The sequence below is a fragment of the Zootoca vivipara genome, chromosome 16 (assembly GCF_965207765.1).
Source record: "Zootoca vivipara chromosome 16, rZooViv2.hap1.1, whole genome shotgun sequence".
Taxonomy (NCBI): Eukaryota; Metazoa; Chordata; class Lepidosauria; order Squamata; family Lacertidae; genus Zootoca; species Zootoca vivipara.
The window spans coordinates 37,576,266-37,603,077 of NC_142599.1; the positions used below are offsets into that span (position 1 = coordinate 37,576,266).

At 49.4% G+C, this 26,812-nt stretch overlaps 1 protein-coding gene across 1 annotated transcript; it reads left to right on the forward strand.

The window, feature by feature from the left end:
• Positions 1-2,462: 2,462 nt before the first annotated feature.
• PLEKHO1 (pleckstrin homology domain containing O1) lies at positions 2,463-26,270 on the forward strand. Its single transcript, XM_035099218.3, has 6 exons — positions 2,463-2,865; positions 3,923-4,069; positions 18,705-18,845; positions 20,131-20,235; positions 23,941-24,042; positions 25,228-26,270. The coding sequence occupies exons 1-6, from the start codon at positions 2,836-2,838 to the stop codon at positions 26,002-26,004; spliced, it is 1,302 nt and encodes a 433-aa protein (XP_034955109.3). The 5' UTR covers positions 2,463-2,835; the 3' UTR covers positions 26,005-26,270.
• The last annotated feature ends 542 nt before the right edge of the window (positions 26,271-26,812 follow it).

The window sequence follows — 26,812 nt, forward strand, 5'->3', positions numbered from 1 at the left end:
AGTGCGAGAGCCCTCTCCCTTCTTGTGGTTTCTTGCAACTGGTGTTCAGAAGTATTATTGCTCCATCCAAGGAGGCAGATCAGAACCGCCATGACTAATAGTAGTAACTGATAGCTTTGTCCAGTCCTCTTTTAAACCCACCCAGGTTGGCAATGTTTCCTGTGGGAAGGAGTTCCGCAGTTTAACTCTGCACTGCGTGAAGAAGGACCGTCTTTTATGTGTCCCGAATCTTCCATTCTGCTTCATCAGTTGTTCTGAGATGCTTCCCCGCCCCTCTAAGATGACTGCATTATTGCCATCTGAAAGGGAACTCTTGCGCTATGGAGCAACAAAAGTAGGACAAAAAAATTAAACATTTGTGGTACAAAAAGTTTCAGGAAGGATGGCACCAGGAAGTTCTGGGAAATGCCCCAATTGCAGACACTGCAGCGTTCTTGTTTTTGCAGGTGTGAGCAAAGATCGAAAGTGGGACGATGTATTCTAGCGCTACAATTCCCAGCCTCTCTCAGTCATGAGTGCAAATATTCCTGAATGCACAATTAAAAGAGCTGTTATTTAAATGTGCCAAGAGTTGGTTATATTTAAGTAGTTTTTTTTTAAAGAAAGAGCAGGAGAGGAGGGAGAGAGCAGGTCCCTGCTCTCTAGGAACCTACAATCTAAACTCCCAGAAAAGAGAGTTTCAGCAGAGGGCAGGAAAGGCTAACAGGACAAATCTGAGCCAAAAGTTGTTTAGTTTAGAATGGAATCAGCACACTGAAATGTTCGAGGGAAAGATGGGGCTTGAAGGAGGAATTGGAGGAGGAAAGGTAGAGTGCCCTATAAGTGTTCTAGGAGGGAATTTAGAACCTTAGACATGGGAGAGACCATAGAGGTCATCCATCTCAACCCCGTTTTCGCTCAGGGTCGGGATCTTGCAACCTGACCGAGGGCCCTCCCAGCCTGTGCTTTTACAAAAAGCGAAGCCACTGACCCCAGACGCAGTCTCTGCTCCACCACTGATTAGCTCTCACCTTTAGGGAGTCTCTCCTAATGGTTAGCCAAAATCTGCTCCCCCACAGTTGCCACCCATTTCTTGGGTTCCCTGAGCTTTTTGCCGTGAAGGAGGAGGGAGCGGGACGGCACTCTTTGGGCCTGTGAGTGTGAAGACTTTGGTGCCAAGGTGACCCTGTAAGGCTGCCGCCTGCATTAATCATGCAGATTGGGCAGCTGTGCATAATTTCCCTGACTTTGCATAATTTATTCTGCTTCCGCCATTGGTGAGGAGGGGCAACAAAGTTCTCAACCCCCAAACACAGGAGATCTTACTCAACAACTTCTCCAGCTCCTGTGATTCCACCAGGTGTTCGCTATGCATATTTAAGCACATATTTGAGATGATGAGAACTAGACACTTGGGGAGTTAACATTAAAAAAGAAAAAGAAACCTGATATTCTCAGTAACTCTTAAATATCTCATTCAGCCATTGCATTTCACATTTGCAGTTTCTTGGACCAGTCCTCTTCCTCCTCCTCCTCCTCCTCCTCCTCCTCCTCCTCCTCCTCCTCCTCCTCCTCCCCTTGTATTTGACATTTGCAATTCTTTGGATGGTCCTGTTAATACAACACATTTTACAATTATTATCATTAAGTTTATTTATCTATAAAATATTTGTGTGGAGGGAAATCAAGGCAGCCTCCAGGCAATACAACCACAAACAATAAATTATTCTTATCATTCCCTTGTATGTGACATTGGTGATTCAGGCCCTGTCAGTGCAACATTTTGTTTATTATTACTACTGGCAGTGCTCCCCCCCCTAAAAAATGTTTCTCTCATTTTGACTCAAGAAAATCACAATTTTATAGTTCCAGTGAGGGAAATAAATACAGTAAATGGACAAAAGTACAAAGATTCACAAAATGTTTAGGAGTATGTGTGCCCCTGCGTCGTCCCCCTCCAGACATCAACTAATTTTGACTCAAGAGTAGCCCTATTGAAAATAACGGTGCCCTGGGTCCCTTTCCATTTTATTGTTTGAATGGTTTAAAAAAGTTCATTTCGCTGACCATTTTTGCCAAGCGCTTGGCGCTTGGCTGGGGTTCGTTTGCTTTTTAAAAACCGCACCATGTCACGAAGCAAACCAATCCCCCGGGGGGGTCTACTCTGAGCAGGAGTTCCTACTCGCGTCGGGTGCCACTCGCGACCCCCTGCAGCCCCTTCTCCTGGGGGGGCTGAGCGCCTTCTCCCCCCCCACTTCATCTCCACGCCCCCCCCCCCACATCCCCATCCCACGCTCCTCCTGGAACAAAGGACGCCTCGCCTCGCCTCGCCTCTTGGCACCGTGGCGCTCGTCTGGCTATAGATGGGGCTGTGGAGCCCCGGCTCACCCCTTTCTCCCAGCGCCTGCCCACAGGAGAGAAAGGGGGGAGGAGGAGGGAGGAGGAAGGAAGGAAGGAGCAGGCGAGGCAAAGAGGGAGGGAGGGAGGGAGGGATGTGCGCGCATCGCAAAGAGGTCCATGTCACCAGAGGTCTCTTGCGCTCCCTCTGAGAAGAAAGAGAAGCAGGAGGAAGGCAACGAGGAAATAGAGAGGAAGGAAGGAAGGAAGGAAGGAAGGAAGGAAGGAAGGAAGGAAGGAAGGAAGGAAGCAAGGGGGGGAGCCATTTATTTCCCCCCTCCTGCGAAACAGCCAGCCCAAACCTTCAGCTGCTTGCCTGTTTCCAGGAGACCAGCTTGGTTCTGATTTCTCTCTCTCCCTCTCCTTTCTTTCTTTCTTCTCCTCCCCCCCTCTTCCTCTCACCCACCCACCCCCGTCCTTCCCCCACCCCCTTTTTCCTGACGGCCACCCCCCCGAGGAATGATGAAAAAAACCAATTCTACCAAGCGGGTGAGTTTGCAGCCCGCTTTCTGAAGACCCCCCGAAAGCAGAGGGGTCATTGTCCAGTTTCTGTGAGATTGGCGTTGCGCGCGGTGGGGGGGGGGAGGCTGGGGTGTCAGAGTCTGCGTTTTTCTGGATTATTGGTTGTTATTTTGTTGCTGTTATTGTAAATATCGTTTCGATGCCCTTCGATTCGGCCCCCTTCCTCCAACAATTCAATTGCCTCCTATCTCTCTCCCCAGCCCCCCAATAGCTGGGTCTTTTAAACTGGTACAGAAGCTGGATTGTCAAGTGTTTATTATTAAAACTGTGGGTTGGGGGTTGTTGTTTTGTTTTGCTTTTTTGCATTAATTCTGGGAGTATTTGAAACAACAGAGAAACCCACCAACCCTCACAGAAACAACGCAGGGGTGCCTATTCTCCAGATTTCAGACTGTTTACCATGGTTGGAAAGGGGGGGGGGGAGAGAGATCCATTTGAAAACATCCAATTCTGTAGCCGTACATTTGTTCTTAGAAACGGGGCCTCATGCGAATGTTATCATTATTAGGTCCGTTAATATTATGTTGTTATGCTCCGCGTTTTCAAAGGGTGAGAAAGCAGAGGAAAACACAAAAAATGTGATGATGATGATTATTTTTTAAAGAAAAAAAGGTGAAACGCAGAGTGGGCTGGGGAACAGATTGACACAGTCTGTTTTCTTACATAATGGATGTGGAGGCGGTTTGGGGTGGTGGTGGGGTGCCAGAGGGTTTTTAAAAAATTGTTTATTGATTTGTGCATCATCATCATCTCTCTCTCTCTCTCACACACACACACACACAGAGAGACAGTTAGAATTGGGATTGTTAAGTTAGTTAGTTAGTTTTTAAAAAAGAAAAAATAACTGCACACTTGCAAGGGAGGACCGTGGCTCAGAAAAGATTGCCAGCGGACTCTGCAGCGAGAGAGGGGCCCTATCCTGCAGTCTCCGGGAAGGAGAGATGCAGGTTGGAGAGGTTTGAAATAAAGCCGTTCCTGACAGTTTCCAATTCTCTCTTTCTCTCTCTCTGGCTCCTCTTTCCAGGGTCACCAGGATGGGAACCAGCAACCCACTCTGCTGGAGAAGGTGGGCTGGGTCCGGAAATTCTGCGGGAGAGGCATTTTCCGGGAGATCTGGAAAAACCGCTACGTGGTTCTGAAAGGGGATCAGCTGTACATCTCGGAGAAGGAGGTAGGGTCTCTCTCTCTCTCTCTCTCTGTTGGAATCTCCTTGGAAGGCAGCCCTGCTCCCCCACCCCCGAGAGATGTGGCAACCGTTTCCCACGCCCCCCACCCTCATAGCCGGAGCTCCAAAACAGGAAATTGGGGGGGGGGAGAGGGAGGAGAGACCACTGTCTGGGGGCCTTGCCTGAGACCTAGATTTTGCAAGTGGGAAGGGGGCAGCATTTTTTAAAGTCCGTGGAAGCGTGGCAGGCGCTAAAGGGTTGCCCCCGAAGGACACGGGCCCAGGGCCTTTGGGGAAATGTGGCGGCTCGGTCCCAGGATGTGGGGGTCAAAGGTGCTTAATGTTGAGAGGGCTCAGTTGCTTGCCAGCAGCAGCAAGCAAGCAAAGGAGCCAACTCCTAGGGGCCAAGATCCCTTTGCCCCCCCCCATAAACATTTGAGGGGGCTCGCCCCCCTTCTAAGTGGATGGGCATTGCCATTCAAATGGTGTGCATGCGACGTGTCTTGGAATCGATTATGTGGGGCTTAGCTGGGGCCTCCAATATTCTATTCAAGTTGGCACCCCTGGTGGCAGGGAAAGGGCTTCGAAACCCTTTGGTGTCTTCACAGCTTTGGAGAGCGGGGATGGGTGGCCTCTTGGCCGAGGGACCCAGCACCCGCTTTTCACACAGAAGGTCCCGGGTTCATTCCCGGCATCTCCAGGTTGGGCTGGAAAGGTCCGAAACCTGGGAGAGGTGCTGCCTGTCAGTGCAGACAATATTGAGCTTAATGGACCCAGATGGTCAGCGTAAAACAGCTTAGAGAGGGCCACAGCTGAGGCCGGGAACATTTGACCTCCATGCAGAAGGTCGCAGGTTCAATCCCCAACGTCTCCAGGTAGGGCTACAAAAGACCCCCACCTCAAACCCTGGAGCTGCCGGTCAGAGTAGACAATACTGGGATAGAGGGACCAATGGCCTCACTTGTATTAGGGTGGCTTTTTAGGTTCTTCTATTAACCAGCCCTTTATTCTGATCCACGAGGACTAGCCCCCTGCTTTCTTCTTAGAGAAGAAATGCAGGAGGTCCCAGACTCAGTCCCCAGTGGTGTGCCCAGGAAGAGAGCCGCTGCCTGTCCGTGTGGACAGTACTGAGCTAGACAGACTGACGGCCTGACTTCTAGAACGGCAAGTTCCTGCCTTATACGCTAGTCCTTCCTTTGTGCTCATGAGGACTGGAATCTTGCTTTGATTTAAAGGGAAGGCCGGTGGCTCCACAGCTCAGCACCTGCTGCGCATTCCTGTGATGGTGCTCCCCTGGCTACTGGGCCAGAGCAAAGGGTGCCATTATGGGGTTTCCATCCCGGGTGTCAGAAACGCTGTTTGCTTGGGGAGTTGCTCTGCATTCCATGAGCTGGAAGAGGTTATGGGTGGCGAAGGCTCTAGGCTCTGGCAGCATCTCTGGGTAGGGATGGGAGAGACACCCCCCTCCCCACCTGAGGCCCTGGAGAGTTGCTGCCGGTCAGTGTAGACAATACTGAGCCAGATGGACCAGAGGTCTGACAGCTTCCCGTGTTTCTGTGTAGAGGACAGGGGCCTCTGTCTCACCTGTCCCTCTCCCCCAGTTCTGCATTGTCAGCCATCCTCTCCTGGGGCAGGCTGAAAATTTGCATCTCGACTTTGAGGCTTGCTTCCTCCTGCCACATCCTTTTCTGCTTGCCAGGCCGGCTGTGAGACAAAGGGCAGGTTAAATGCAAAGATCGTGTGACCCATCGCAGGCCCCCTAAGTGGAAATCTCTCCCTTAGCCTTGTTAAAACCTTCATCCTTTGCTGACTATTAACCTGAGCGAGCTTTAACTTGGCTGCATTGCCGTCGATGTGCCTGACACTCTTACCTGTGCCCTCTTATTTCCACCACTGCCGTGACCCATTTGCAAAATAAAAAAATCCTAGGGCTAGCTAAAGAAATTATTTCATAAAATTTATGCACCGCTTGATTGCGGGAGGAAACATGAAATGAACTGGCAACAGTTTAAGACTTTCGAAAAGTTAAAATAGCAATAGAGTAAAAACAGGCGCCGGCAAGATACTGTTTTAGATTCTTTGTCTAATCAAAAATGCTTTCAGCAGATGTGTGCAAAAAAGGCCTGCTATCAATAGGCCGGGAGTTCCATAGGGCATGTCCTTATTCATTATTTCCAAAGAAATTGCTTGGAAGTTGCACCCCAAGCTCCTAGTTTTCAGGTGGACAGGAAATGGCAGCAATTTCTCGGTGGCGAGAGACAAAAAAAGCACTTTGCACGCAGCTGGAGACTACAGGGGGGTCTCGTTTCTATTAAGAGGTGATGTGGTTTAAACCTATTTTGCACATCCGGCCTTCTGGCCTGACTCTTCCTGACCCTCGGTTTGTCATAGCAGCAGGAAGCCTAACTTTTATGCATTTGTTGAGGACTGTTCTTCTTTCTTTTTTCACTTTGAGGTGTGTGGTGTTTCTTTTGTAGCATCGTGCAGGGCAGATGGTGCTTTTCACTTGTGCGAAAAGGTCGGGTCCCTGCCCCAATCAGCTTGCATTCAGAATTAAGAGGTCGGGGTTAAGATGCGCAGGATAGCAGCGAGAGAAGAACTTGGGGAGGGGGAGGGGGACTGCGAATGGATGTAAACAGACACCAGGTCACCTGGGGGGGGGGGTTGAAGCCTTAAAGCAGGGAGAGTTCCAAGTCCCCAGAGATTTCTGCGGAAAGATTTCTGCAGTCCACATGGGTTGCAAAAAAGGTTTGAAATTAGCCCTGTATGAGGACCTGTTTTATAAATCTGCTTTCCTCACCCTTGTGGTCAGATAGGATTTGTTCCTCAGGAAGTGAAATGTTTGGGGTGGGTGGGGAGTAAATGTTGCACCCCTTTGCACCATCATGCCAGCGTCTACCGTATTCCTGGCTTTACGCAATCTTGGGAAGGGAAGGAAACGGCAGGTTTGCGTTTCCCCGTCCTCATTTCCCAAGACAAACAGAACAGTGGACTGCCCTTAAGGCAGGGCTGAGGAATCTAGCAACCTTCATAGAGTCGGAAAGGACCCCCAAAGGTCATCCAGTCCCACCCCCAGGAATGCAATTCAGATTTTTCTGGACCCTGACTCCTGTCCATTGGTTATTCAGAATCATTGCTGCCACCCGTTGTGGGGGCAAAGCGTAGCCATTGACAGAGCCCTCCGTTCCTCCACGAATCTGTGTCTAATCCTCTTTTAAAGCCATCCTAGCTGGTGGCCATCACTGCATCCTGTGGCAGTGAGTTCCACAGTTTAACTGAAAAAGGACTTGGTTTTGCCTGTCCTGAACCAACCTCGTCAGGTCCCCACAAATCCCAGCGTTATGGGAGAGGGAAGGGAAACTTTTCTCAGCATAACCTGGTCCACTTCGATCATGTCTCCGCTTACTCACTTTTCCTGTAAGCTGAAAAGTCCCCAAAAGGCTTTTCGTGGGAAGAGGCTTCTCAGAAACAGGCTTTCGGAAGAGCGGGCGTTTTAATTACCATGAAACTGACCGGGCGCTTTGGTGGCAGGAAACTAAGGTATTAGAAATGCAGAGAGGTGATTAGGCAGAGAGGCAGAGAACGGAGGCGATCTGGTTACGGAGATAGGCGAGGGACACCTGATCTCCAGGGTGGGTGGGTGGGTGGCTCACTCGATGGGTAGGCAGGCGCAGGTGGGGGGGTGAAGGGCTTGGAGGAATGGGCTCGTTCAGGATCCGCTGTGCCTTAAGGCCGCATAGCACACTGTGCAATTTAAAGGCACCCCGGCACCACCAAAGACTCCTGGGAACTGTAGTTTACCCTTCATGGAGCTACATTTCCCAGCAACCTTCACAAACTGCAGCTGCCAGGATTCTTGGCGGCGGGGGGGGGGGGATATTTGCTATCATAGAATTGGAAGGGACCTCCAAGGGTCATCTAGATTCTAGATCAACCTCCTGCAATGCCCTCAAGAATCCCTGGCAGACGGGCATCCAAATTCTTATAAACCTCCCACGAAGGAGAGTCCATCGAGGGTGGGAGAGAGTGGTGACTGGAAGTTAGAGGGTGTGGGGCCAGGATAGTGGTGACTAGGAGAGATTGAGCTGGAATTATTGTTATTCCACTGAATGAAGATATGATATTGTAAAGAAAGGAAATACTGAAACCGATGTGTTATATTAAAAAGAAAGTCTTGTTCTTGTTGTGCAAAGAAATGTCGTCGACAGTTTGATCCAGCAAGGCGGCCGGGCTCAAAAGGTGGTGAACTTGAAGAAAGGGACACTAGGACTTACAGGGTGATAAGTCAGGTCCTCGAGTTACACAAAAGAGGGGTGAAGGGACGAGAAGCTCAGGAGTGCCACATGGTTGCCCTGTGTGCTAAGGTAACAATAACAGGGAGGGACCCTAAGTGAGGGAAGCCCTGGACTTAAGGCAAAAAGGAGCTTTATTCCCAGTAACCCAGAGCTAAGCCTGTAACTGGCCATGATAGCTGGATAGGTGTACCCTTGTTGTTAAAAGACCTTAAGTGGAAGGGAAGATTGCTATTTTAGGCGGACCTCGAAGTACTGGTGGGGCGGGAGTTTAAGAAAGTCCCGCTCTTCAACACAGAGAAATAAAAAGCAACAGGGGGGAATCTGAGAGTCAGAGGAGGGGTCCGTCTTCCACCCTCGAACAGCTCTTACCATCAGAAACGGTTACCTAATGTGTTTTGTTGGGATCTCCTTTCTTGTAATTTGAATCGGTTGGTTCGGGTTCTACCCTTCTTCAGAGCAGGAGAAAACAAGCTTTCTCCACCCCCTGAGTGTCAGCTTTGATATTTGAAGACAGCCGCCATATCTCCTCTCAGTCTCCTATTATCCGGGCTAAACACCCCCAACTCCCTCAACCATCCCTCATCTGGCTTGGTTAATAATAATAATAATAATAATAATAATAATAATAATAATAATATTTTTTATTGGCTCAGGCCAGCTACCACCAAATATATAATACATTAAAAAGACAAAATCAAACGATTAGTTTAAAATACAATTCGAATCACATTTAAATTTAAAGTGGGAACCCACAAATCATAACCGTAGGGGTATGGAATTAAAAGTGCACCCGGCCCGGCCATTCATGCTGGTCCCATATGGGCCGACAGAAATAGCCAAAGAGGCCACTTATATACAGTGTCCCATAGAAAGAAAGGGGTCAGTCTGGGCTCCGACCAAAGGCCTGGCGGAACAGCTCTGTCTTGCAGGCCCTGCAGAAAGATGTCAAATCCTGCTGGGCCCTGGTTTCTTGTGACAGAGCGTTCCACCAGACCGGGGCCAGGGCTGAAAAGGCCCTGGCCCTGGTCGAGGCCAGTCTAACCTCCTTGAGGCCCAGGATCTCCAAAGTATTATTGTTTGTGGACCGTAAGGTCCTCCACGGGGCGTACCAGGAGAGGCGGTCCTGTAAGGCAGATAAGAATTGCGGAAGTCAAGTTTTGTGGTGCCAGTAGGCAGGCCAACCGATGTTCTCTTCCAGTCACTGAGCTGCCATCTTTTACACCTGATTTTTTTGGGGGGGCATCTCTAGGAGCCTTCTTGTACTGAATGCAACACCACTGGTCCATCAAGCTTAGTAGTGCCTACACTGGCTGGCAGCAGTCACTCTCCCAGGGTTCCAGGAAGGGCGTATCTCCCAGCCTTTCAGGAACTCGGGACCTTCTGCATGCAAAGCCAGTTTTCCGTTCCCATTATGAGTGGAATGTTTCATTTTTAAAATCATACCTTAAATCGAAATCCACAAGGTGTTTGTGGGTTCTTGATGGACTGGTCTGAGCTGAAGGATCCAGACTGAGCTGGCAGGGTGTTCCCCATCTATCGACGGGGGAATATTGAGTCCTGAAGTTCTTTCAGGAGGCCTTGACTGGGAGGGACCTGGCCAAACAGGGTTTGCGAGATAACCTCAGGTTAGGCGTCCCTTGCTGCCTGGGCCTGAGCGTTCCAGGAGGTTGGACTCTGGGTCCCTTCCAACTCTAAAAAAGTCAACGATTCTCTGGCCGCCTCTCTCTGTCGCTGGCTCTCCAAGAGCAGTCATGGTGTGCAGCCTCCTTTGCGGATTCTGAGCGTCCTCTCATCCTCCCATGGTGCAGGCTGTAAACAAGGCTGGGTGTTCTCCATGCTAAAAATATTTCCGAAATCATTTGCCCAGGCAACCCAGATCCTTGCACTAAGAAAAGCTGGATCTCTCACCCTGCGTGAGTCATTCACACGAAGCAACTTCACGTGGTTGGTGATATTTTTTTCTTAATTCCTTCTGCTACGAAACTCTCTTTCTGGTTAGCTCAGTCCATAGAGCCTCTTAATCACAGGGTTGTGGGTTCGAGCCCCACGTTGGGCAAAAAGATTCCTGCAGTACAGTGGGTTGGACTAGATGAGCTTTTGAGGTCCTCCCAGCCCTGTGATTCTTTGTCTTCTGAGATTATGCCAGGCACTGCCGGAATATTGTAAAAGTCTACCTCTGAATCCCTAAGGGTTAGAAAACTACTCTTTTTATTTCTGCCCTCTCCCACTTAAAAAGAAAAAAGAAAGGAAAGGAAAGTGGAAGAACATACGAGCCTTGCTGGATCAGATGAAATATTTCTCCAGTCCAGCATCAAGGGGTGTCAATGGGAAGGGAACGAAGGCAACAGAGATAGACTGCCCCTGAACCTGGAGTTCCATTTAGACAGCAGGGCTAACAGCCATTCTTAGGACTCCTTTCCCTGCCCCCAATGAATTTGTCTGATCTGATTTAAGAGCCATTTAAGCCAGCGGCCAATTGCAATACTGCAAATACAGCAAATTTCGTTCCGTTTGCAGGATGGTGAATTCCATTTATTTACGTATAGGTTATTGCAATTCTATCCCACCTTTCTTCTCTAGGGAGCTCAAGGTGCCATGCATGGCTCTCCCTCTGCTTATTCCCACAATAACCCTTGTGAGGGAGGCTAGGCTGAGAAGGAGGGACTGGTCCCCAAGTTCACCCCAGATGACCTCCATGGCTGAGTGGCAGGATTTGAACCCTGGTCTCTCCCAGGTCCTAGTCTGACACTCTAACCACTGCACAACACTGCCCCTTTATACCCACCACCAACTTCTAGTTGATTGGAAGGAGAGGCAGCAGATTGGCACATAATTCACTTTAACCAAGATCATAGACTTGAAAGGCAGCCTGTTTCTTTTTTCCCTTTGGCCCTGAAAGCCCCCACCCCAACCCTCCAAAATCGAGGCCTCAGCTTGACATGTCCTCAAAATGCTGCATATTGTTTTCTGGGCGGGGTGGGGGGGGGTGGAGAGAGAGAGAGCGTTGATCCTTGCCCGCCACCCGACTTCACCTCTTGTAATTAATTCCGATACCGTGCTAAAATGCATTTGATATGAGCCTTGGAGAAGGTGCGCAAATCGATGCCCCTGGAGAGCGAAAGTCTATGTTTATTGATGTGTGTGAAAGAGAGCGGGGGGGGGGCACTTCCAGCCATGGCCTCCGCTGCTCCTGGGGTGGAGGGGCGGAAACACACACACACACACACACACACACACACACACACACACACCCCTCCAAGACGGAAGGATGTCAGATCCCTGCAGGCATGCACAAGCTTTTTGCTTTAAATTTTAATCTAACGTTAAAACTATTCCATCCGTTTACTTAATGCACTAGCTCTTAGCAGATTTCCCCGGCGTTAAATTTGGAGCATCACTGCCGGTCGGTGTGGGCGATACTGACCCTGATGGACCCGTAGTCTTGACTCTGCAGAAGGTGGCGTCTTAGGTTCTTGTTCAAACCAGCCGCTCATTCACAAGCCATTCTGGCAAGTCAGTGGCTTTCCGGTTAATGACTGATGGTAACAATGACCACGAGGACTAAAATCTTACTTAATTTTTTTTTAATAAGGGCTGTAGCTCTGCAGTCCTGGGTTCAATCCCCAAAAGCATCTCCAGATCGGGCTAGATGGACCAATAGTATCTGGTTCAGCTTCCGATGTCCCATTTACAGATCTGGAAAGAGCACGGATGAGTTGGGGAAATCTCTGTGAATTTGTCTAATCCAAAGCCATCCAAGTTGGTGGCCACTGCTGTCTCCTGTGGCAGGGAGTTCCGCAGTTTCAACTGTGTAAAGAAGTCCTTTTTATCTGTCCTGAATCTTCCAACTTTTAGTTTCACTGGACATCCCTGAATTCCACTGTTAGGAGAGAGGGTAGAAAACTATTCTCTGTCTACTCTCTCCATGATATGCATGATTTTATAAACTTCTATCATTTCGGCTCTTACTCCCCGATTCCCTAAACTAAGAACTACCAAAATCCGCAACATTTTGTCATAGGGGAGTCTCTCCATCTCCTTGATCACTTGGGATCACTTTTCTGAACCTTTTCCAGCTCTTCAGTACCCTTTCTGAGGTGAGGCGACCGGAACGGTGCACAATATTCCAAATTCGGCCGCACCGCCGATCGTTATCGCCACATTACGATATTGGCAATTTCCATTCCTTTCCTCGTGACCCCGAACCTTCCCCAAGGACTCTCTCTCCTCTGCTTCCCAACAAACTGCTCCGATTGCCAGCTCATAGGCATAGATTTTTGTGCTGCGATAGCCCAGGCGAGCTACCCGTGCGCCCATGACATGCCCTTCCCCTTCCCCCAAATTGATTTGCGAGAGTTGAGCATAAGCTGTGTTAGGTCAACTTGACGTGAGCGGCAATCAATATCGCCGTCCGTCCGTTCTGCAATGGAGAAAATTGCATTTATTTGCAACTCCCTAGCTAGAATGAACATGGAGTTCCATTAAGCTGCCTCTGAGCTTCCCCCCGGCCCATCCTTGGCTCTCTTTTTTCTCCCAAATCCCTGTGGTTTTGGAGGGTGTTGGGAGCGGATGTTCCCTCGTGGTGCGGACACACTTGTTTTGGGACAGGCATCCCCAAACTTTGGCCCTCCAGATGCTTTGGACTACAATTCCCATCTTCCCCGACCACTGGTCCTGTTAGCTAGGGATCATGGGAGTTGTAGGCCAAAACATCTGGAGGGCCGCAGTTTGGGGGTGCCTGTTTTGGGACGCCTCCCACTGGTCAGACGGGCCTTGCTAGCTTTAGAAAGCCAAGCATGGGGCAACTAAAGAACTGGGAAAGGAAAAGAAAAGGACAAGCCAAATGATCAAGGGGATAGAAAGAGGCAAGGTTGCAGCAGTTGCGATTTTTGTAGCTTAGAGAAAAGGCAAATACAGTGGTGCCTCGCTAGACGAATGCCCTGTATGACGAATTTTTCACGTAACGAAGAGATTTCTCGAGCGGAGGTTGCCTCGCTAGATGAATTTGTTTTGTGAAAAATTCATCTAGCGAATCATGGTTTCCCATAGGAATGCATTGAAATTCAATTAATGCGTTCCTATGGGCAAAAAATAAAATAAAAATTCAATGCATTCCTATGGGATTCGCTAGATTAATTTTTCGCAAAACGAATTGACTCACAGAACGAATTAAATTCGTCTTGCAAGGCACTACTGTAAGAGGCAACATGTTTATAAAATTCTGCCTGGCATGGAGAAATCAGACACAGAAGAGTTTTCCTCCCTCTCTCGTAACACTAGAACTTGTGGACATCTAAGGAAGCTGAATGTTGGGAGATTCAGGGTCGACTTGCATGATTCATGCAGAATTAAACTTTGGAACTTCCGTCCGCAGGAGGCTGTAATAGAGGATTAGACAAATTGATGGAGAAGTGAGCTACTAACTTGGCATTAGACTGAGATCTGGCTGGTACGCTGTTGTTGTTTTCTCTCCTGTGCCCAGCGAATGTGTCTCCTAGGATCCTAGGAAGGAAAGGGGAGCCTGACCACCGGATTCAAGCCCAGTGTGGGTCCACGCTCTTCTGTGCCGGGGTTTAATTCCTTTTTGGCTAATCTCTTCTCTGGGGACAAAAAGCTTTAGGAGCGAAGGCGGTGGTTTTATTTCACGTGTCGCAAATCCTGCGTTGACTGTGGGTCTCGAGCGGCTTAAAGTGAGCTATCCTGCCTTGCACACAGCAGAGATTCTGGCCCTGTTAAAAATAGACGGCGCTCATCCTCCCCCCTCCCCCTTGACTTTCCCCCCTGCTCGCTTCTAAAATGCACCAGATAAGAGTGCGGCGATGTTGGTTTTCCTTCTGCTAAACCAGTGTTTCTCAACCTTTTTTGGGCCACGGCACACTTGTTCCGTGAAAAAAATCACGAGGCACACCACCATTAAAAAAGTTAAAAAATTTAACTCTGTGCCGCCCTATATTATAATTATGACTGTAAGAAACACTTGCCAAATATTGCTTTCCGGCGGGTGAGTGTTGTGTATTGGCGGCCGCCAGGCTCGTTTGCACTGAGCTTTGGGAAAGAGGAGGAGAAATATTGCTTTCCGGCGGGTCAGTGCTGACTATTGGCGGCCGCCAGGCACGTGACAATGCAAATCGCCCTTCTCGTCGCGGCATACCAGCCAGCGTCTCGCGGCACACTAGTGTGCCGCGGAACAGCGGTTGAGAAACGCTGTGCTAAACTGCAGGCATGCTCATCCTTCCTCAAAGCTGACTTTTGCAGATGGATTCAACATATCCGTGTCGTTTTTAATTTCGTGTTTTGCTTTTGTGGCTTTTCGGACACCCCGCCCCACGATATTTTCGAGTGCTGGACGGTTTAAAACAAAGAAGTATCTTCCATATGTACACGTCCATAGGAATGCAGAAAACCTGCACCTTAGGTGCAGTCCAGTTAGAGCAGGCATGTCCAATGTCCGTTTAATCGATTTAATCCGGCCTCCCCGCGGCAGTATATGTCCTGGGGTAAAATCCAAAAAGAACCTCAACAACTCTGGGGTAAAATTATAAAAAAATCTCAACAACTTCAATCCTAAAAAAAAAAATAGAGTTTCAACTGTACACTGTGAACGCGAGCTGGCGAGGATCAGAGGCGAGTGGAAGCTGCAGACCTGGTGCAAAAAGAGCTCTCAAGTTCTTGTGCGAAGTTGGGTTGCCCAGCAACCTCTCGTGGGAGCATCCCCACCACCAGAGGTGGATTTAAGGGAGCGCAACCGATTTGGTTGCACTGGGCACAGAGCCTTGGGGACGTTGCAGGGGATACCACAACTGTGATTTAGAATGGGGCGCAAAAGGCAGGGGCGCAAAAGGCGGGGGCACCGAAGTTTGGCATCGCACTGGGCGCTGCTGAAATTTGAGACCAGCAAGGTTTGCCACTGTAGCTGCTCCCAGAGCTACCGCACCCCTGGCAAAAAGGTGCCCCACTCAGGGGGTGCCCCGGAAGTGACTTGGCTAGAAAGACCAAAACTTGGAAGCTTAAAATCTCTTTTTGCACTGGGTCTACTTAGACTCGCAGGGGTCAGCAAACATTTTCAGCAGGGGGGCGGTCCACTGTCCCTCAGACCTTGTGCGGGGCCGGACTATATTTTTTGGGGGGAAATGAACAAATTCCTATGCCCCACAAATAATCCAGAGATGCATTTTAAATAAAAGGACACATTCTACTCATGTAAAAACACGCTGATTCCCAGACAGTCTGCGGGCTGGATTTAGAAGGCGATTGGGCCGGATCTGGCCCCCGGGCCCTAGTTTGCTTACCCATGGTTTAGAGCAGGCATCCCCAAACTGCGGCTGTCCAGATGTTTTGGCCTACAACTCCCTTGATCCCTAGCTAACAGGACCAGTGGTCGGGGAAGATGGGAATTGTAGTCCAAAACATCTGGAGGGCCGAGGTTTGGGGATGCCTGGCTTAGCGTTTCTAGCTCCCTCTCACATCTGAGCCCACCGCACACAGGCTCCAGTATAGTAAGGCTACCAGATTTTTTTCAGTGAATCCGGGGACACTTTTCAACTTCAATTGATTTTGTATGGGGACTGATTTGTAAATCCGGGGACTGTTCCCGGGAAACAGGAACGTCTGATAACCTTACATAGCTGGCTAGCCGTGGGGCAACTCCAAAGGGAATTCTGGCTGTACAGTCATACCTTGGGTTACAGCCGCTTCAGGTTGCGTCTTCTCGGGTTGCGCTCCACGCCAAACCCGGAAGTACCGGAACGGGTTACTTCCGGGTTTCGATGTATGCACAGAAGCGCTGAATCACGCTTTGCGCATGCGCAGAAGCGCCGAATCATGACCCGCGTGTGTGCAGACGCGGGTTGCAAATGCTGCGGGTTGCGAGCATGCCTCCCGCACGGATCCCGTTCACAACCCGAGCGTCCACTGTACCTGGATGTTGCCTCTGTGCGTAACCTTTGGGACCAAACCCAAGTTGCCTGCGAATGCGCTTTCAGGCATGGCCCCATCTTGGGGTGGGGGCAGATGTGGGGTGGCACTGAGGCCAGCAGGGTGGGTCTGGGATCCGACCTGCAGGGGGTCGTCCATTAGGAAGGCTCTTCTTCCGGAAATAACTCTTTCCTGCAACTTCTATTTGTTCCATTGGGAAGTGTCCAGTAAATCAACCCCACATTCTGGTTAGTGGGGGGTCATTTGCAGTCAGTGCCCCAAACACTACTATTAGTAGTAGTAGTAGTAGTAGTAGTCATTTGCACTTTTAAAAGCAGCTGCACGCATGGTTAACTTATGGGATTTGCTGCCACAAGAGGCGTCGCCAAAGGTGGTAGCGCTTTCGCCATATCGCTTCTAAATAACCGGGAAATGCTTTTCCACCTGTAAAACCTGGAAACTTCATTTATTTATTTTAAGGAAATGTTTGTCCAGCTGGCCTGGCGGTTGTACTTTTTGCAACGACAGTGTATCCTGCAGAAATCTGCAGGTGTGGCTTCTCCAGCTATGGAGATAAACATAACGCTTTCCAATTAATAATAAATAATAATAAAAATTTATTTATACCCCGCCCTTCCCGGTTTAAAAACCAGGCTCAGGGCGGCTAACTGCAAATATAAAACATTGATTAAAATGCGACTTTAAAACCGCATAGAATACAACATAAAATGCAGCATCAATATCAACAAAATTCAAAAATTCATTTTTTGGGGGGGGGGAACAAAAAACTCCAGTCAGTAGACATCGAACGATCACCAGGGCTCACTGGCCAAGTTGGTCCTACGAGGGCCAGCAAGGAGACCAGGGAAGAATTTAAATGTGGGGTCCCAAAAGGGTTTCTTCATAGAAAAAGGAAAGGGAAAAGGGAATGGAGGATCAGGCTAATTCAGATTGAAGGCCAGGTGGAATAGCTCTGTCTTACAGGCCCTGCGGAAGGAGATCAAATCCTGCAGGGCCCTAGTCTCGTGGGACAGAGCATTCCACCAGGTCAGAGCCATCACTGAAAAGGCCTTGGCCCTGGTGGAGGATAGTCTGGCTTTAAGCAGCTGCTCATGACATAGCTGCAGTGGGAAGCTGAAAAGCTGGCAACCCTTTTTGGCTGGGGTCCCACCTAGTGAGCAGAGAGGGCTGTGAGCAGATGGAGGAGTCGCTCTGCCTCTTCATCCTGGGTGCAATCCTCTTACACCTGCCATCCAAACGGTGCAGTCAACTGTTGAACTGCAGTGGGGACCAGGAGCCTTAGCCTCCCTGTGGGAACTACAGTTCCCAGGATGCTTTGTGACTGGGGCAGTCAGATGGCAGTGATTCCCATTCTAATCTGCATTCATCACAATCAACGCTGTTTTCATTCTGCTGCATCTCGGTTTCCACCAAATGCTAACTTATTCTTCTTCCTAAATAAAAAAAATCTTTCCATAAGCTCATACCAATGACAAACTTAGTTGGTCTCTAAGGTGCTACTGGAAGGAATTTTTTTGTTTTTGTTTCAACTAGGGCAGACCAACACGGCTACCTACCTGTAACTTATTCTTCTTCCTGTCTGCTATCCAATGTAATCAACTTGATTATTTACGCAAGTTACAAATGCCATTTACGCAAGCTACTGATGTCATGACTCATGAATGCTGGATGCAATTTAAATGTGGGGTGGCAGCAACCATAATCAATTACGTTTTGTCTGTGGACTGAAAGCAGCAGCAGCAAATGCCAATCGATATTTGCTGGGTTGATTCCCATCATGGAGACGGGACAAATAAGTCAACATTGGTCATTTTGCTTCCGTCAGAATCCTCCAATGTGTGATTTCGTTGCATTAAGCCGGGTTAGTTGAGGGTTTGTAATAATAATAATAATAATAATAATAATAATAATAATAATAATAATTTATTATTTATACCCCGCCCATCTGGCTGGGTTTCCCCAGCCACTCTGGGCGGCTTCCAACAGAAAAATAAAACACAGTAATCTATTAAACATTAAAAGCCTCCCTAAACAGGGCTGCCTTCAGATGTCTTCTAAAAGTCTGGTAGTTGTTTTTCTCTTTGACATCTGGTGGGAGGGCGTTCCACGGGGCGGGCGCCACTACCGAGAAGGCCCTCTGCCTGGTTCCCTGCAACTTGGCTTCTCGCAATGAGGGAACCACCAGAAGGCCCTCGGTGCTGGACCTCAGTGTCCGGGCAAAACTATGGAGGTGGAGACGCTCCTTCAGGTATACTGGACCGAGGCCATTTAGGGCTTTGAAGGTCAGCACCAACACTTTGAATTGTGCTCGGAAACGTACTGGGAGACAGAACCAGCAATCAATCGCAAATCAAAGACTCTCACTGAACTCATGTCCCTCTGTGTATGTGTTTGTTATTCCCTGCCTGCAGGTAAAAGACGAGAAGAACATTCAGGAAGTGTTTGACTTGAACGATTATGAGAAATGCGAAGAGCTCAGGAAATCAAAAAGCAGGAGCAAAAAGAACTACAGCAAGTTCTCGCTCGCCCACTCCAAGCAGCCTGGGAACACAGTAGGTCTTCCCTATCGCCCCCACCCAGAGGGATTCCTGGCTCCTGGTTAAACTATGGAACTCCCTCCTGCAAGATGTGGCAGGAAACGGATGGTCCTTCCAGCATCCTTGGACTCCGACTTCCATCAGCCCCCAGCCAAGGTGGCCAATGGTCCATCAGCCAGTCTCTTTATTACAGTCAGTGGCCAGTATTTTAAAATCTATAAAATAGTACCAGACAAAACAAGACAGAGAGCCATAACAATACGATGACTAATAACTGAAGCATACTATAGAATGACAGGCACAGAAAATAAAGCCGCTAAGTTCGTGAAAATTAATCCCCGGTGAGTTTTACTTGCTGCAGCACAATATTTAGCTCCCAGCTTAGAAGAGATGGATGCATCCCGATCTGAGAGGAGTTTTAAAATGCATAAAATTCACCCGATCGCCCTGGGAGTTCCCGTAAAAAGGAGCTTCCAATAAAAATCCTGCGTGAATCACAATAAAAGAGCGACGCATAAGAAGAGTTGCTTCCACCTCTCCAGATTTGCCTAGGGAGTTTGTGTTGACAATGGGGGATTATAATTTTTTTTGCAGCCTCCCCTCCTGTAGACCAACCAGGATGCCCAGTGGCAGCAGTTAGGGGAATTGGATTCCAGTGGCACCTTGAGTCTTTGCAGACTCCCCAGCCCTGGGATAGTAACGGCACCCTAGGAAACCAGGACTTTGTCACTGCTCAGAAGCTATAGAGCCACGAGTGAAGAATGGGTCTTCTCAGCTTGCATCTCCTTTCATGGGAGACAAGGGAGGGATGTAATAAAGCAAGGTTTAAGTGATCCTCTCTCAGACACCTTAGCTTTAACCATGGTTTTGCCGCCTTATTTGTTTTAGTTTACGAATTCGTGCCCCGCCTGGCCAAAAAGGCTCCAGGAAAGGAGAAAATCAAAACTCAGGCACTCAGATTTCCAAACAGTTGTCCTGATGGAAGAGGCCTTCTGCTTCCCACCTCTCGTGATGGGATGGCTGCCCCCAGGAGGGGAAAGGAGGCCTGAGGGAACTAGTGGAGGGAGCTCTGCTTTCCAGAACCAGGCTGTCACCTGGGTGCTCCAAAAAAGCAACTGAGTTGTAAGCGGGTTTTGTATTTCCATGCACTGTTAGGGATTCTGTCTTCCACTAAGAAGCTGTTAGGGGCTGGTGCATCTGACGTAGATGGACGCCATCTTCCTTTGCCTCAGGATGGGTTTGTTGACAGCATGGCATTCGCAGGACGACTGGCAGCTGATGTGCCTTCCTTCTCTCCTAGGCACCTAACCTTGTCTTCCTGGCTGTGAGTCCCGAAGAAAAGGAGTCCTGGATCAATGCTCTCAACTCTGCGATAACTCGCGCCAAGAACCGCATCTTGGACGAGGCAAGTAACCTTTGGGGAATGAGGTGTTCAGGGGCAGAGAATCTGCTTCGTGTGAAGAAGGTCCCGAGTTCAGGCCAATACTCTGACCTGGAGCAAGGCATGTTCCTATTTAAACCAGCCCTTTGGTTCAGAATCATGAGGACTAGAGTCTTTATTTTTAAGCGGAGGACCATAGCTCAGTGGCAGAGAGCCTGTTATGCATGTAGGAGATCTCAGGTTTGATCCTTGATGGAATCAATCTCCACCTAGGGTTTGGAATGTCCCCCGTTTACGAAACCCTGGAGAGCTGCTGCCAGTTAGTGTTGACAATACTGAGCCAGGTGGACCCCAATCGTCTGACTCTGCATAAGGCAGCTTGCTCTGTTCCTACAATGTGGGTCTTGTGCCCCCCAACCTGTTCAAGGGGTTCCCCTTTGAATGTTGCCTTGGAGTTGTTTTTATGAGCAAAGCAATTAGTAGATCAATAATCTACTACAGTGGTACCTCTGGTTGCAAACAGGATCCGTTCCAGAGCTCTGGCCGCATCCCGAGGAATTTGCAACCGGAGGTGTCGCTTCTGCGCATGCGCACAGTGCAGTTTTGCGCATGTGTGCAGCGCGGTTTAGTGCTTCTGCGTATGCGCACGCAGCAAAACCCAGGAAAATACTTCCGGGTTTGCCGCGCTCGCATCCTGAAAGATGCGCAACCAGGGATGTGCATATCTAGAGGTACCACTGTATTTGCTTTGCTCGTAAAATTGTTGTTGTTGCTTAGTCGTTTAGTCATGTTCGACTCTTCGTGACCCCATGGACCAGAGCACGCCAGGCACTCCTGTCTTCCACTGCCTCCCGCAGTTTGGAAGATTACCTACTTACTTAATTGTTCCTCCTCCCAGGAACAATGAGAAATGGACATTGTTTGTATTCATTCATTCATTCAGAGCATTTCTACTCTTCTTTTCAGCCAAAAAAAGGCTCCCAGAGCGGCTTAACGTACAGTCAAAACAAGAGAGTTCCTTCCCGCACAATCTGAAAGCAAACAAAACCACAGCACGCAAGGGAAAATGGACTGGGAGGGAAGAGGAAAACATTGCGCTTATGGCAGGCTAAACAAAGGGGCCTCTGCTGGGTTGTAGTCTTCCACAGCAAAGCTTTTGAGACCCCCCTCCCCACTGCCTCCAAGATCCCTTTTGTTTCTTCACCGGTTGCCCCCCTTCTCTTTCCAGCCATCCTTCCACCCACTGTAACGTGAGCTTATATAAAGAGCTGCCTCTGCTCGGAGTTTTAAACAGTGCAATTGAATTAAGGAACCCCTTTTTTAAAAATAGGAAGGAAGAAAGAAGAACCGAGACTACAGTCTGCTGTCTCCGATATCGCCGGGGCCATCTGTCTCTCTTTTTTGATCACTCTGCCTTTGTGGGCTTGTGACTCATTCTGCATCTACAGAGCAGGGCAGAATCAAGAGTGCTGCTTCCTCGCTGCTAAATTTAGGGGAAGGCCAAGGGGCGGCCACAGTGAGAATTCCTTGCTTTTATTTAAAGGCCGGGTTGCGGTTCCGCCTTTTGGTCCATTATAATCCCCGGGGTCGGAGGCAGCGATGGTTCTGAATGCTGGTTGATGCGACCCCCAGGCGGAAGAGAGTGTTACTCTTGCGCTCAGATCCCACTTGCTGGTTTCCTGTTGGGGCATCTGGTTGGCCACTGGGAGGATAGGATGCTGGACTAAGTAGGCTCCCTTTGGCCTGAATCAGGAGCAGCAAGACCAAAGAAGAGATTTGTTCACATGGTGCATTGTTAAACTATGGGACAATGGCCACCTCCTTCCCTACAAGACCCTCTTGGGTGCTGAGATGGGCAGAGGGGACCCTCTTGGTTGTTGCAGAGGCTCAGGGGATGGGGGCCTTCCCTGTGGTGGCCCCTAAGCTGTGGAACACCCTCCCTGCAGAGATGTCCCTGGTACCTTCATTGGAGCACACACAGAAAATTTGTAGGAGGGCAAGAACTCTGGCCGCAGAGGTAAAATAGTGCGGGATTAATGGTTCAAATGATTCGAATTTTTCAAAAAGTCTCTTTGGAAAAAGTCTCTTTGGATAGATTTAGATTTATTTCTTGAGGTGAGGTTTATATGCCAGGACAGGGCCCTGTTTTGAAAATTCTTCTGGTATTTTCGAAACTACCAGTACACGTTGACTCTAAGAAGAATTTTCGAAACAGGGCCCTGTGTATAAACTTCACCTCAAGAAATAAATCTATCTAAAGAGACTTTTTCCAAAGAGACTTTTTGAAAAATGTGAATCATTTGAACCATTAATCCAGCACTATTTTACCTCTGCGGCCAGAGTTCTTGCCCTCCAACAGATTTTCTGTGTGTGGTACCTTCATTATACACCTTCCAGAGGATGCTAAAGATGTGGTTCTTGGCCCAAGTTTTTGGCACTCGGGGAGCATGTTTTTTAAAACCCACCTCATTTTGTGATTGTGAGTTATTTTAAACTGTTTTTAACATTGCGTTTTAATTGCTGTAACCCACTCTCAGACCTTAGGATATTATCATTGTCCTTAAATGTATTACCTCCAGCCTTGGCAATTGCTCTGGGGTTGGCTGCGCTAGGGCAGAGGTGGGGAACCTTAGGCCTGGGGGCCAAAGGTAGCCTTGCAAATTCTCCTCCCAGGCAGAGGTGTAACCAAGGTCCCCGGCGCCTTCAGCAAAGAGCTGTATCGCCGCTGCCCCGCGCTGAAAAATCACTTTACCGCAATAGCCACATTAGAAATGACTACATTTTACGCGACCCAACTGCTTTAAACGTCTGGAGCGAGGGCAGGGAGGAAGGGCAGAAAAAAACTGTACGTCCTTGTGCCACGGTGCGAGGAGGATGGGAAGCTTCTTCTGTGTTTGATCTCAGTGGCAATCTCCCCACACAAATGCATCATATGCCCCATAGTCCAATAGGTGGCTTTTGAGCCCCCGGTGGGGACCGGTTTCACCAACCCCTAGGTACCCCTCTGTGCCCAGGCCACACCCTTCACCAGCTCTGTTTTGCACCCCTGTTGAATGCTTTTTCTTGTCCTTGATCCCTGGTCATGCTGTCCGCTTGCCTGGATGGGTGACAGAGGGGGGGTTTGTGTGTAGAAACTAGCCCACTGTAGAAAAGAAAAAAGCTACATTCCCGTGTCTGTCTGGTTTCCCCACTGCCCTTGTCTACCACCAGAATGTGGTCCCTCAAGATAGCCGCCTGGAAGGGAAGATGGTCCTTGCCAGGGAATGTACTGCGCTAGGGTGTCAGAGTGCTTAGATCCACTTTGGATGCGCCGACTGACATTCCAGAACGGGCTCTGATCCCTCCGAGAAAATTCTGACTGACTGGAGGCGAGCCTTGGCCCAACAGGTTTTGCAGCAAGATGCTCAGCTTTGACCAAAGTGCGCTTGCACCTCCCGTTGGGCATGCTCCATGCCTGGAACATTGGCAGACAGCACACTTCTGAGCAGTGTGTGGATTTGCAGCCCTGCAAATTCTGGAGCCTCTGCCAGGCAGCAGTTGAGCCGTTTTCGACCCCGAAAGAGATTCCAGCTAATTGTTGCGAGTAATGAATACGCCACAGAGTTCCAGGCTAAGCTGACGGATCAGCCCCTTGCAGGGAGCCAAAATGAGAGGGATAAATTATTCACTGCGATCCACCGCACTGGCCTGTGACAAACTGACGGTGGGTGCGCTTGTGTTGCGTTTCAGGTGACCGTGGAGGAGGAGAGCTACCTTGCCCACCCGACTCGCGACAGGGCCAAGATCCAGCACTCCAGGCGGCCGCCAACCAGGGGGCATTTGATGGCTGTGGTACGTAAGGCAGGGAATCGGGTCCCTCACTTCCATTAACGGTGCACACTCAGAACTGGACATGGGATATGTATATGTGCAGTACAATATCATCTTATGCAAGGGTTCGGTTCCAAGGGTTCGATGCATGCATGGAAAGGCAGATATTCAAATCACCCCTGTGTGAGCATATCTAGGCTCCTAGAACCAGCACATTGTACAGGTCTCGCTCCCCAAGCAAGGCAGAGAGCTTAAAAGCTTCCCACACCAGGAAAACCCAGCATGGAAAAAGCTTTCAAGCTCTCTGCCTCGTTTGCCAGGCTTGGCCCGCTCGGCACACCGGCTCCAGGCTCCAGATGCTCACGCAAGATCTCACGGGAACTCAGACGGCCCCATGTGATCTCACGAGAGCATCCTGGAGCCCACGCACTGAGTGGGGCATGCCCAAGCAAGGCAGAGAGCTCAAACAGTCTTTTCACGCCAGGAAAATCCGGCTCAAAGAGAGCTTTCAGGCTCTCTGTGTCACTTGCTTTTAACTTGCAGAATTCAAACCAGCCGGACTTCAACCACTTATGTCTGAAACTGCGCAAATTAAGTGCGCATCAGATGACAATTGCTGGAAATCACGGGAGACGTGGTTGTGTTCAGGCCCTGGTTGTAGGTTTCCCATTGAGGCATCTGATTGGCCACTGTGAGAACAGGATGCTGGACTAGATGGGCCATTGGCCTGATCCAGCAGGCTCTGCTTATGTTTGTATTCGATCCCTGTTTTTGTGTGTGTGTCAGATGGCATAAGCCTGCATGTTTTGTTTTCTTATACGCATGCAAAAGACTGATTCATTGGGCATAGGAAGTAGCAACTATGGATCAGAGCCAAATTCTTCATTTCCATGGTTGGTATTGGGTTACCTGGCACAAAAAGAGCATTTAAGCTCTGTGCCTTGCTGCAGAAGGGTTATTTTGGCATGCCAGCTCTAGATGACTAGGGGTGCTCGGATGGGGGCATCTCCAAGTTTCTGTCCATGTGTTTTTTGTGTTTACGTGCCATCACAGGAACGTGATCCCTGCGTAAGATGCGACCGCATTGTTGTATCAGTGGGTTGATTCGTGACGCCTACAGGCACGATGCTCCAAAATAATTCTCAAAACATGTAGCCCTTATCTCTCTCTCTCTCTCTCTCTCTTCCTGCCCCACGACCTCTGTAGGCATCTACCTCAACGTCCGACGGAATGTTGACCCTCGATTTGATCCAGGAGGAGGACACTTCCCCAGAAGACCACGGCACCTGCGAGGAGAGCTTCCGGGTGGACCTGGACAAATCTGTGGCCCACCTCTCGGCCGGGCGGCGGCGTTCGGATTCTGAGAACGTGAAGCCAGCGGAGAAAAGCCAGATGAACAGCCTCCCGAGGCGGGAGGTGGAGTCTTGGGACAAGTTCTCTCAGCGCACCGACTCCTTTGAGAAGGGTACCATGTACACCCCGCAGGTTCCGAAGAAGCTCTCCCACCTGGAGAAAAACAAATGTGCCTCCATGGAGGAGATCTTGTCGTGCCGGGACTCTTCCTCGGCGCACCGGGCGGTGCTGAGGAAAGGGCTGGAGGAGCAGCTGGCCTCGGCCGGGCCAGAGCAGCTGGGCCGGATTCAGGAACTCGTGGCGTTGAAACTTGAAAAGACCCAGGAACTGCTGGCGGAGGTGAGGGGCTACGCCGAGGGGAAACGGAAGGCCAAGGACCCCACTTCTGCTGCCGCCACCATCGCCTCCTCTCCCGCCTCCTCCTCGTCTTCTTCCAAGTTGGACTCGGAGGCCATCTTGCAGGAGACGGAGCGGCTGCTCGGGGAGGCCTCGTCCAACTGGAGCCAGGCTCAGAAAGTGCTGCAGGAGGTGCAAGAACTGAGGGGCCTGTACAAGCAGCTCGAACTGCAGCTCTCAGACCCCAAATCCAAACAGAACGCGCAATCCCAGTACAGGAAAAGTATGATGTGAATGGAGGCCCGCTTTGGGCCCTCTTAGGCGGGAAGGACAGGGTGTTAGGGCGGGTAGGAAGAGGGTCAAAAGGGTTGGTATGTACCTTTTTATTACCACTATTATTATTTACAGTGTTTGATGCTGACGAAGGTGCCTGTTCTCATCCAATCCTAATTTCTCACCAGTTTGATTTGCTGCCCTTCTTTTGCCCCCATCAACCCACCCCCCTTTTTCCCTTCTCCAGCCCCAGACAAACACATTCCAATAAATCAGTTTGTATCCATGCTTTTAAATTTATTTTGGGGGGCTTTGTTTTCCTCAGCTTTCTCTCGCTCTAAAACAATATCGAGCCTCTTTTTCAAAGAGGATAAAGGATTCTAGGTTTGCGGCAGGAGGGCTTAATTAATTTTTTTTGTAGTTTGGTGGCAGGGCACAGAATCTGGTACAATAATTTCTTTCTAGAGAAGGCTTCCAAATGGAAACTGTTGAGGTCCTCAACCTGAGCGTGGAGAGGATGGAGCAAATGAGAGCATCCCAGTAGCCTTCTCCAGTTCTCCAAAAGTCCCTGGAGATTTAGACTGACTTTGGGCCCCAGGATGTGGGTTTCTTCCCGCAAAAGAGCAGATTTAATCCACTACTAGTCCCTCCACATCCAAATCTCTCTCGCTCTACAATATCTGCTCTTCAGGCTCTCACTCCGGGCCACTCTGCAATTTGCAGTGCCCACCTTGGCCAGACTCCAAAACCCTGCCACAAAAGCAGCCTAAAACTATGCAGAAAAATAATTTCAGTTTCCCTGACATTTCCAAACCAAATCAATTCAGCT